Source organism: Chaetura pelagica, unplaced genomic scaffold, assembly GCF_000747805.2.
Source record: "Chaetura pelagica isolate M959 unplaced genomic scaffold, ChaPel_1.0 scaffold1048, whole genome shotgun sequence".
Lineage (NCBI taxonomy): Eukaryota > Metazoa > Chordata > Aves > Apodiformes > Apodidae > Chaetura > Chaetura pelagica.
In genome coordinates this window covers 306,746-319,538 of record NW_009954300.1, presented here as the reverse complement: position 1 = coordinate 319,538, position 12,793 = coordinate 306,746, and the positions used below count along the sequence as shown (strand labels likewise).

The 12,793-nt window shown below is 40.8% G+C and overlaps 1 protein-coding gene across 1 annotated transcript in view; it reads right to left on the bottom strand.

The window, feature by feature from the left end:
- Positions 1-12,397, bottom strand: part of NAMPT (nicotinamide phosphoribosyltransferase) — a 43,752-nt gene extending 31,355 nt beyond the window's left edge. The window contains exon 1 of the mRNA XM_010003850.1: positions 12,167-12,397. Coding sequence (XP_010002152.1) covers positions 12,167-12,397 — 231 coding nt within the window. The remainder of the gene's footprint in view (positions 1-12,166) is intronic.
- Positions 12,398-12,793: the final 396 nt, after the last annotated feature.

The following is a 12,793-nucleotide window of genomic DNA, read 5'->3' as shown; positions in this document are numbered from 1 at the left end:
GGGCGACGGGGCCGGGAAGCGCCGGGAAGGGCCGGGAAGGGCCGGGAAGCGGCTCCGGCGGCAGCGAGAGCCCCCGTTCCCAGCCCCGTCCAAAGGAGGCGTCCGGTCTGAAGTGACGCGTGAGGAAAAGCGCACGTGCCATCCACGCGCCTTTTTTACACTCGTTTTACTTGTAATCGATCTAATCCGCGTAATAGCTGGTGGTTTAGGGCACGCTCGGCTGTTTGGGTGGCTCTGTGGCAGCAGGAAAGCCGGCAGCGATCCCGGTTTCTGGCACGGTCCCGGCTCGTTCCCCATGGGAAGCTGGTCCTGCTTTCTGCTAACGGGATGTAAGGGAAAAGTGTTATTAAATACTGACCCTGCTACTGGTCAGTGCGTTAAAAAAGCCGCTTAATCAGCCTTACTTAGGGCGACACTTGATGATCCACAAATCCAAACCTGGAATCGTAAAACTAAGAGCTGTTTTTATTAAAATGTTTCAGGAAGGATCGTTTCCGCCAGTCAGGTTTCCGTAGAGAAATGAATGTCCAAGAAAAATCGTAAAGCACGAGATCAGGAATGGGCACCAGGTGCTCTGGACCCGGTTCTGTGGTTCCGGCTGATCCAGAGCTGCACCGGGAGCACCCGCCTGTGCCCTCCCTTGTGCTGCTGCGTGGGAGAGAAGCTCCTGCCCTGCTGTTCAGTAGCGTCCACTTGCTATTTAAGCATTTACTTACTATTTAGAAAAGGCAGGCTGGCAGCTACCAGCAATAATCACGCTACATGCAACTTCTTTCATTAGTTTTCTCAGGAGGGAAAGGGTTCCCGTGGAGCAGGAAGAAGTGAAACAGTTGGAAACGTTTAGAAAACAAATGTATCAGGAGTTTCCTGGGCACTTCCCTCTGCCAGCTTGTCTGTGTGCTGTTTTGGAATAGCACCTGGAAGTAGCAATGGTAATTGCTGTTATTATCCACCATGAGCTTGCAAGTAGCTCATATTGTTGTCTTAAATTTTCTTGTACTGGACATGAAGTTTTCTTCTTACTGTTATTTCCCCCTCACAGAAAAAGAAAACATAAAAGAAAAAAGTTCTTCCCCTTCGTGCTTCTCTGTCTAGTTTCCTGCTGCACAGCCAACGTTGTCTTGCTCTCTTCCATTGGCAAAATTTGTCTTAAAGTGCTATTTACATGGTAGTCTAGAAAGCTATTCTACCTTTTTCTGCATTGTCCTTAAATATAAAATTATTTTTCTGAAGTTGTCTGGACTTGACTCATCCTTGTTCCCTTCTGAGGTTTCCTTTTGTGGAGTGTCCTATCAGCGCAACAACGTGGTTATGGGATAGTGTGAAATTATCTGTATTTATAAATCTCTCCCTTGTTTTGGCCAAAACTTCCTTCTATGATGTTGTTTACATCAGAGTTTTCCCCCTTACCACATCCTTTATCTGTCTGGTTTTAATGGGGAATTTTTCTGCTGCGAAGGACAAATCTTTATTTTTGTTTGTCAAGTCTATTTTAACACTGAGCAGATGAATAAAAAGAAAAAAAAAAAAAAGTACTTTGGTCAGATCAGTCTTTTATGTTAACTGTTGCAAGAAATTAGACAAGTCAGAGAAGTACAACAGGGTTTTTTCTAGTTTGTTTGGTTGTTTTTTTAAATGACATTTCCCTCTGCAGAATTCTGCTGATACATCTTCAGGCCTTCAATAGAATAATTAATGGTGATTTGCTCAAACAAAAATTTTATTTGTCAGCATCTTCTTCCTTCTCCTTCAGGCTCTTTCTTGTATCTTACAATGTGCCTGAACTTGAGTAATGGTTTGGTTTAGCTTACATGAACATATCTAAAGCTGTATCTGTAATGAAATATTGTAAAGGTAGGCCACTTCAGAGTATTAATAGCATGTGATATTATGCTAAATAGAACTACATTCTATCACAGTTTGCTGGTGAAGAGAGGATATTTAGAGTTTGGAAAAAATTAAATACAACTCTTGGAGCAGTAGATGGTGGAAGTATAGTTACAGTGGCAGAGAAATAATCCTAGGAACCTCAGACATTCAATTTCTGTGCTGTATTATCATCTGTTATCTGTGAAACCTGTTTTGGACTGTTCATTGGGCTTATTGCAACCAGGGTTTGAAATGTATCTGGGGTGTCATTTCTCTCTTCAGATCGAACCACACCAAGAAATAATGTTCTTTAGTTTAAATGCACGTTCAGCTGAAGGGTTTCCAACACAATTTAGCCTACTGATAGAGTCAGGATTCTTCAATAATTATCTTCTAACATTTTCCTTTGGCATGTGAGAAATTTTCAGAGGTACAAATTTTATATATTTTTAATAAACAAAGCTCTAATGGTAGGTTTAATAATTTCATATTCATTGAGGGCCATGTTTTGTTCCCCAGGGATTTCTGCTGATAAATGATATTCTGCATAGCAGAAGTGTCTGCTCAGCCTTTTGTGTATATGAAGTCTGTAATGTAGTCTGCTACTGTACTGGGAGGAAAGCTGCCCTGCAAATGTGTTCTCAGGCTGGTGTCCTAAGAGATACAGAAGGACAGCCAAACTGAGATGGGTATTACATTGCATCCATTCTTCCCTCACTGTTGCAAAACTTGAAATTGATTTAATCTCGCCACAAGAGTCCCATGGCAGCTACAGAGAAGATTTATGTGACTGACATTTCTGTGCATGCCATGGCTATTCAGAGGGTGAATTTCCCCCGCCCTACAGAATTTCTGGTTCTTTGGGCCCATAATTTTGAGCTCAAACAAATCCCCCGTGCTCCCTTTATCTTGGAGATAATTCCAAGGCATATTAGCAGATTAAATGTCAAACATTATTTCTTAACACTGTTATTTTTCTCTTCAAGTATGCTGATGAAAGAACAGAATTTTAGCTCTTCTCCTTTGTGGTTTGGGTTTGGTGCAACCAGTCCTTACGGTGACGTTCAAGCTTATGAAGTTTGGCAACAAGTCCCTCAGTGCCTGACAGACAGGTTGGTGTTGCTGGAGTTCCTCAGATGTCTTGTCACTCTCCATCTTGGTGCACACAGTTCTTTGCTGTGGAGCTATGAGGAAAACAGAGTGGAGCCTGTAGACTTTTTTTCAAGGCTAAGTCTCCTAAATCTCCTTTTATCCTTCCTAAAGCTTCCCATCCTATCCCATTCTGCAGTATGTCAGTGTTTCCTTTGTGTTCTTGTAGCATTCTTTCACCTTGGACACCTGGCTGGGACTCCAGAATTAATCAGTATGTGATGGTTAAGATCATCTAAGTAGATTTTAGTGGGCTTGAGCATTTAATTAGCATTGTTGAACAGTATCCACAAATTGTCTTGTTAAATAATATCCCAATCACAAGGAATTAGGGAGAAGTAGATGATTTTGCATAGAAATTAATAAAAAAATCCTGACACATCATTTTAAATCATTTTCAGTGAATGAAGCAAGCCTAGGATTTCTCCCCTGTGGTTTATCCAAAGGCTTGTGTAGAAGTCTGATTAAATGATAACTCAAAATGCACTTAAAAATTATGTGGTTTGCAGCCTGTATAAATAACTGACTATACGTATGAAAAATAAGAAGAATTGCTTTATTTATGCAGTATATAGGCCAAGGTTAAATCCAGTGCATGATGCTGTTTGCAGGAGGTGACAGGTTCTTCTGGTGAGCAGTCACACTAGTTTATACATAATGTGATATTTAGATCTTTTGTGCATACGTATATATAATATATATATATAAACCCCTAATATTCTGTTGAAATACTGCTTGAAGGTCTGCCTGCTGAAGCTCGTGTTCAGTCCATAGCATAGTCTCTTGTCTGAGCTCCAGCTACTGAGAGGTGTTGGTATGACTGTGGGACCTGGGTCAGAAGAGTCACAGCTCAGCACAGCTCACCATCAAATGTTTGTCAGGTTTTGAGCTTCTGAGTCACAGCAAATCCTTTTTTCTTTATACCTTATGAACTGTATGTCACCATGAGGTCTCATCTTTGGAAGTCAGTGCTTGTGCTTTTGCTGAGAGTAGGATTACTAGCTTTTCAGCCATGTTATGAGACTTCCTGCCTTGATTTTTGGAAGAGGTTAATTTCAGGTTATGATTGTGGCTTTTTTCTTTCTTAGCAATCATTGCATAACCAGTACTGAGGGGTTTGCCTGTTCTTGAAAGAGTAACAAGAGTTCAGTTCCTTCAGAGTAATGTGAAGCTGAGGTAGCTTGAAAATGCTGTCAGACAGATGGATGAATGCCACAGGACACCCTGAAGTTTTCTGTCTTGCAGAGATGCCTGACTGTTCTGCCTAGGCATTGTGGATCCAGCACAGTTTTCCAGCTTTGTCTGAGTCCTGAGGCTTCCTGCACAAGGAGTCACTCAGGTGGATCTGCTCTGCATTTTTTTTCAGTGCTTAAGATTCCTTATGAGCTGGCTGGTGAGTGTGGCTTCATGAAGTCAAAGGTGCCAGTGCTTCACTTTTGAGTTTTCCTGGTTCCACTGTGGTCCAGATATGCAGTGAATGGTGCTGGCCTGGGTCAGTAGAGCTTATTCTTCATGTTCTAGATAATATAAAAATGGCTAAACTATTTCCAGTTCTGAACTGACACCAAGAGCTGTTTAACCTTGTTTGTGCAGCACTTCACCTGAGCCAATATACTTTGTATTAATACCCTCTGAGCTATGCAGAGTGTGTCCATGTCACAGTTAACAAGCAGCTGAAATAACCCTCTACAGTGATGGCTGTGGAGTGTGGGATGCAGTGCAAGAAGGGAGCTGACTTGATTATTAGACTGGATCACATTTACCCACATATCAGGGTTCCCAAATACCCAAACAGTTGGGTTTCTTTTTCTTCTATTTAAGTAAGCACAAAGTACTTTCTTTGCCTCTCAAACCAAATTTCCTTCACTTCATTACAGTGCTCTTAGGCTCCACTTGGGCGAATACAGCCAAGTTCATCATAATGAATGTATCTGACTTTTACAGGAAGAAAAGTGAAATATTTCCAATAAATATATTTCAGGATTCAGAAGCACTTCTAGATAGTTTCTTCAGCAGTGTTTGGCTGATGGAGAATTTGCAATGTTATGACATAGTGTGGAAATTTTACTGCCTTTTGTCTAGAATTACATTTGTAATTTAATCAGTTCTTACTATTCCAGAGTAAAACAATAAATGGTGAGTCCTCTGTAACTGAGACTATTTCTAGTTCTGTGTTTGTTTATCACCTGGTGTGGTGAGGGCTGATTCAGACCAGAGCTTTTGCACTAACACAGTAACAACAGCAATGACAGTATCTGCAGGCAAGATTGAGCTCTGTGTGGTAGAGGAGCTAAGAGGCCTGAAGCTAAATTGTTAGATTTCTGTTGGGTATTTCACAATACACAGTATGTATTCAGATTGGAGAGAGATGAACAGTTGTGTGTCTAGCTAGTCAACACCCACTACACCACTGAGTGAGCAGAACACGCAAACTTGAACCACACTGTTCAACAAGCTTTTCCTGAGGGCTGAGAGACAGTTCTTCAGTTTGGGAAGAGAGAAGATGACTTTCTAATGATCCAGATCTCCATGGTCTCGTTCTATCAAGCTGAAGGTTCTATTTATCTTAATTTGGTATCTACCTACCCAGGAAGAAAAGAAAAAACCTGAAACCTCCTAAAAACACTGCCCAGATTTTCTGTTTCACTGGGTAGACAACGTGAAAGATTATACATATTTGGTGATTGGCCATTTTCTGTAACACTCATGCTGTTTTTGTAGGTGAGTATCTGAAGCAAAACAAGATAAATCACACGTTTGTAAAAAGCAGTAGGGGCCAGACACCCAGCACTTTGCTATGACCCATCTGTTAGAGGAGCTGCAGATTCACAGCTTATGACATCCTCCAGGCTCCCAATGTGAACTTCAGCCTTGGACTGTCTTTTCTTAGGGGGTGTGTTAATACAGTCAAATGCTTTCTACTCAGGCTTGATCCTGTAACATGCATTGCTGCTTCAGTGAGCATTCTGAGCTGCCACTCACTTCAGTATGCTCAGGATCTTGTACGCTGTTTCTTTAAAGAGAGGGGGGGAAAAAGGGAATAATTTATTTATGCCTTCTGAAAGAATGGTATGAAGGGCAAACTGAACTGAACAGACAGTTTTCTGGCAAAATAAATAAATAAATAAATAGAAATCACAAGGCTACATAATTTATCACACTACAAGTTTTAAAGAAATGTGTGATTTTTTTCCCTTGCACCCTTTCTAAAAGGGAACTGGGAGGTTTATCAGACAAAGACCTTGTTCCTGCTGTGCCCAAAAAGTGAGAATATTCAGATTATAAAAGGATTAGGACAGAGCCCTAAGCATTGTCCATTTTCATAACAGTTCATCACAGATTATATTTTGACTAGGTGACAAATTTAGACCGTCTCAGTAAATCAGCAAGGTTATTTGTAACCGTGGCTGGAGCTGTGATGCTGCATGAGGATGCAGAGCTGTTTTGCTAAGTCATCCTAGCTGTGGGTGAGAAAACCCTGTGTACAGATCACAGAATCACAGAATCTTAAGGGTTGGAAGGGACCTCAAAAGATCATCCAGTCCAGCCCCCCTGCCAGAGCAGGGTCACCTAGAGTACATCACACAGGAACCCGTCCAGGTGGGTTTTGAATGTCTCCAGAGAAGGAGACTCCACAACCTCTCTGGACAGCCTGTTCCAGGGCTCTGTCACCCTCACAGTAAAGAAGTTTTTTCTGATGCTTACGTGGAACCTCCTATGTTCCAGTTTGCACCCATTGCCCCTTATCCTATCACTGGACATCACTGAAAAAAAGCCTGGCTCCATCGTCCTGACACTCACCCTTTACATATTTATAAACACTGATGAGGTCACCCCTCAGTCTCCTCCAAGCTCAAGAGACCCAGCTCCCTCAGCCTTTCCTCATCAGGGAGATGTTCCACTCCCTGAATCATCTCTGTGTCTCTGCGCTGGACTCTTTCAAGCAGTTCCCTGTCCTTCTTGAACTGAGGGGCCCAGAACTGGACACAATATTCCAGATGCAGCCTCACCACTGCGGAATTGAGGGGGAGGAGAACCTCTCTTGACCTACTAACCACACCCTCTCTAATGCACCCCAGGATGCCATTGGCCTTCTTGGCCACAAGGGCACATTGCTGGCTCATGGTCATCCTCCTGTCCACCAGGACCCCCAGGTCCCTTTCACCTACACTGCTCTCCAGCAGTTCAGCCCCCAACCTGTACTGGCACATGGGGTTGTTCTTCCCCAGATATTCAAATTTAGGATGTCAGCAGTGCATTGTCTTGAGCAGGATTAAAGTCAGCATGTTTGGTAAATAATTGCAGAAACCATGAACTAGTGAGTGTGTATGTACTAGTTTATGGGGCTGGAGATCTTTCCTTTTTATATGGAACAGGAATGACCTCTAGAAAAAAAACGTGTTCTTTTTTTAAAAAAAATGAGTCGTCTCACACAGGATTTACACTGTGCATAGACACTTTCCATCTCCAAATCTTCTGACCCAATCCATCTTAAATTTTCTCCACAGCAGACAACCCTGAGTAGGATGGCAGGCAGCCCAGGCTCACTGGTGGCCAGCTGGTCAGGGAGCTGTGCTGGAGGGCAGAGGCGGGGAGTCTCCACACAGCCCCTCCCTGCTGTGCTGCTCTTCAATGCTTGGGCAGTTTTCTGCTCACTCTCTCCACACAGGGGAAAGACTGCAGCTGGATTTTGCAAAAAGCTTAATCCCATTAGTGTGCATGTAGCATGGCCTAGAAATGACTGCTGGATGTCAGCAGAGAGATGCTGTCTGTGGATGCTGATGGGCTGAAGAGAGGAAGACACCAAAGCAGTGAGGCTGTGGGCAAGCACAGAAGCAAACTGAGAGGCACCAAGAAGGTCTTTGGGCTAAACAGAAAGGCACCTACTGCATGATACAGGGTTTTCTATGAACAATATAGTTGGATTTATGTTGTTGTTTTATTTTTATTTTTTTTCTATTCTACTTTACTTACCTTTGTCCTAATTTTAATGTAGTGCTTTGTAACTAAATGTGAAATGAAAACTGGAGATCAGACCCTACTGTGGCAGAAGAGGAGATGGAGATCAAATTTCTGCAGGAATTTCAATATAGATCAGACTGATGCATAAATTTAAAAAACCCACATTATCACAAATTATGAGGTGCTACAAGAGGTGCTGAGAAATGAAGGAAAAGCTGCCTGAGCCTAGTGGGAAGAGGGGTGGCAGGCATGCAAAGTAACACCTGGTGCTGCATCAGGAACCAATGTGGGATCCCAGTTTGAGCTATTTGATTTGCATTACACCTACACAACAGATACCTGTAGTGTCTTGTCTGGCTTTTCCCTTTCACTTTGGTGACATTTAGGGAGTTTGTCAATCTGATAAGTTGCAGTGAGTTGAATTACAGCACAGCCCCCTGCACACAGTGTTTCCTTGCCAGCTTCCCTTCTCCTCTTGGCTTGCCAAGCACCCTGAATTCAGTTCCTGCCTACAGTCTCATTTCTTCCCTAGTGCTCTCAAGAAACAAACCGAGTAATTAAAACACATCCTGGAAATACACAGTTGTTCATACAGCTCATCCTTCCTCTGGAATTATTAACAAGGTGTCCTTTATGTTTCTCTCTCTGTAAATTTAATCCTGAGATCTCAAAGTGAGTGGAAACAGGAGTGAGATTTTAGATTGCTAATCTTTAGAGGTAGGATTTATGTGTCAAAACAGTACTGCAGTTATTGCTTAGGATGAAACAATAATTAACTCTCTGGCAATATTACTTGTTAAATGAGGACATGAGATAATATTTAGAAAAAACCCCTAAGTCTGGCATTTAGCTGAATGAGTAGCAAGTAATAATCATACCACAAATGCTTTGGGAAAATCGTGGTCCAATGAACTCAGTGAGGTGAATAGTTGGCTTGTGACAATCCTTGGTGTCACATAAAATGTGAACCTTTCCATAACCTGTGTTAGTTTTACTATATTGAACCAGTCCTTTCCATATGTTTTAATTTTCTAATTTGTTTTTCTGTATAAAGCACCTGTTTTGCTGCTTCTGGCAGTAGTTCTTTGGGAGGAAGAAGTTATCTGATGAATTTTTTTCTGCAGATACCTCCTTCTGTGGTTTACACAATAATGTTGTCTCTCTTTTACAAACTGATCAGAGTAGTGGAAATTAATTCATATTCCTCTTAAGAGGATTTATTTCTATGTCACTTTATATTTATTACCATTTATGTGTTATCCAGTCACCTAACTTATATTGTCACAAAGATCTACCATTTAATAATAACTTGATTCTAATTAAAATATTTTCATTTAGAAGACTTTTAAGATTTAAATAAAAATTAACTGATAGATGTTGTGCAATATTTATTAATCCCAAAGGTCTCTTTTACAGAGAGAATGGAAATGCAACACTGGAAATTTCACAGTGGGATGTCTGAGTGTGTAGCTCAAGAAACAATATTCTATTTGATACTGAAATACTAAGGAGTCAAAATTTTTTCCCCTAAAGGGAAATACTCAGAGGACAGTGAGGGCCAACTAACTAGCATGGAACAATGGAAAAAAATGGGGGTGAAATTAAAGATTGAAAAGAAATTATTCAGAATACAACAGTGAGAATACATATATAGAAGAAATGGTCAGTTATCCTTATTTATACTAACAGTGACAGAGTGATCTTCCCCACCCTCCCTTTGAGTGGTGGCTATGGGGAGGTTCTCAGAAGTTCCACTAGATCAGGAACAGATAATCTGATTTATGTGTTGAGTTATGCTATTGTACACTAGTGTTCTGGCTGCTGGTTATCCTGTTTAGCATCTATTCAAGCATAAGGTTGAAGAAGGTGGCTACAGTGTGGTACGTAAGTCTTCCTTTTCTACTGTGCACAAACAGTAACCCCCATGAAGACAGCTGACTTTTTTTTTGATTACACTTTTCTTCAAGTGAGCTGACTGGAAGAGCCATCAGACTAGGGAATGTGACATGTGGCTGTGGTGCCCCTTTGAAGGACACTGCAAACAATGTAACCTTTGAGCAATTGATGTAGTCGTAATTTCCTTTGATTGCTGGTCTAAGATGAAAGTAATTCAGAACAGTTCTGCTTCAGAAGGGGAGTTCAAGATGCTGGGACAAGTCTGTGTAAGCAACACACAGTGAAATCTTTCTCTGTATAGGTAATTCTGTACGTGTTTTGAGAAAGATCCATATAGATATTTCTGTATACATTTGAGAAAGATTTGAAAGTCTGTACATTTGTCACAGAGAGCCAAAACCTTCCAATACTCTTACAAATAATTCTGCAAATACTCCTGTGATTTATTCCTGAATAAAAGACTATGTTGTATTTGATCATCCATGAAATTTCTGGTTTTCAGTTGAGTTATCTAGAAAATCACAGTGAATTCCTGAAGAGACTCAATGCTCTTGGTTATAAGCGCCTAAGGAAAACCTGGACTTCACTTAACATTTTCTGAGCAATTCCTAGCACTTCACAGAAGCAGTGAGATTGAAGTGCTTTGATCTTGGACAGCCCAGGTCTGTGCAGCTCTACCTGGCACTTAGTGGCAAACCTACAAGTCCTGATGCTCCAGTTTTTAAGGGTGCTGCTGGAGCATAAACCCTTACTTGTTTCATACATGCTGATTACACATAATTTAGCTGTGTCAATAGGGAAGTTTAAAAAGATTCAAAATGCATGGGTCTTGTTTCATTCTCTGTTACATTGATATAAACCAGGCATAAACGTATCTATAACAGTAGTAGTTACTGCTAGGTAAAACAGGTGTAATGATTACAGAATTAGGCAAATTTAAGCTGAAATTTTCCCTTCTTCTGGTTTAAATGAGATGGACTATTAGATGTGAACTCTGATTCAACAAAGGCAAAAGACTTCATTAGCACACTTCAAAATGTCTTTCTGTTTTTCTGATTCATGTCCAGTCTTGTTAAATTATAACAATTAAATCCTTCCAGGGTCAAGAAAGATCTGTAGAGTTAGCATATTTATTTTAACATATTGGATAAAAACAGATTTTCAGATAATGCATAAAACTGCTGTATGTCACAGTGTGACTGTATATCATATCAATATCAAGGCTGTCACATTTAATCCGATTAAGCTCTCAAAGGCTGCATTTCTCAGTATTAAAAGCACCACCAGGAGCAGAAGTGGATTCTTATCTTCTATGTACTTGCCAGTGGAAAAGATAAAAGCTAAATTCTCTTATTAAAATGGACAGCATTTTTACTTTACAAGTATCAGTCACTGATCATTTATGCCATTATCAAAAGGTCTTGCATTATAGAATGAAATGAAAAGTGTCCACACCCCTTTTGATGTATTGTCATGTACAAATTGTTGGAAAGTTTTGCTAATCCCATCAATGCAGTTAGACCTTGAAAACATATCTTTCTTTAATGGAAGGCTGAATACATACATTTCTTGGTACGTGCCTTTTTATACAGCTCACAGAAATTTATTTTAATAGGTTATTTCTCTAAGAACAAAGATTTTACATTTTTTTTGTTTCCTGCTGTAGCCAGATAAGAAGCACAAAGAGTTTTGAGATGAGAAGATATGGGTTTATTATTTTACAAATTATTTTTAAAATAAGATCATTAATTCCGCATTCTTAATATATTTCCAATCTCTTCCGCTTAATTGGAACAAAGATCTTCAGGTTCTTTTTCACACATAGTCAAACACTGCTATGTGGTTTTGAAAAGTCACTGATTCAGGGAGAATTTCCAAATATGTAAGGAATTTTGATCAATAAGATGGTAATAAAAAAGCATATGGTTTGTATTTCTATGTCAGTCTACCCTCCTAAGACCTTAAAGCCCTTTGAACATCAAAGGAATTAAGCCTATAAAACGTATCAAGTAGGTAACTTGCCTTTTTCATTTAATAATTTGGGAAATTAAGGCATTCAGAATTGTAGCCATTTTTCAGATGTCCACTGTGTTATTTTGGGCAAAGATTTTGTCCCAGGCTCTGGGTCCAAACAGTTTACAGCATTTAATTTTGTTTATTCCTTCAATTTTCAGTTCCATGTAGTCATCTGGAAGTGTCAGCATTTTTTTGTGCTGCCTTAATCATCGTGTGTCCCTCATTCTCTGATCACTCCACTTTGTGTTCCTGCATGACCTGTACTGCAGCTCACAGAAGCCCTCCATGAAGCAGCTTGGTACCCCATCATCCAGACCACCTTACTCAGTTTAGCTGCAAGGATGTTGTGGGGGACGATGTCAAATGCTTTACGGAAATCAAGATAGACCACATCCACTGCTCTACCATCATGTCTCCTCCTGGTTGTGTCCCCATAAACAGCTATCAGGTTGGTCAAACATGACTTCCCCTTGGTGAAACCATGTTGACTGGCCCTAATGACCATATCCTTGATATGCCTAGAGACAGTGCCAAGGACAAGTTGTTCCACCACCTTTCCAGGGATGGAGGTGAGACCGACTGATCTATAGTTACCCAGGTCCTCCTTTCTACTCTTTTTGAAGACTGGAGTGACATTTGCTTTCCTGCAGTCTTCAGGCACCTCTCCTGTCCCCCATGACTTACCAAAGATGATGGAGAGTGGCCTAGCAATGACTTCTGCCAGCTCCCTCAGCACCCATGGGTGCATCCCATCAGGACCCATGGATTTATGGATGTTCAGATTGCCTAATTTATACTGAACCCAGTCCTCAGTCCTCATCAACCAAGGCAACCTCCTCCCTCATCCTGACTTCCTCTGGGGCCTCAGGGGTCTGGAGCTCCTGAGGACAGTCTGCAGTAG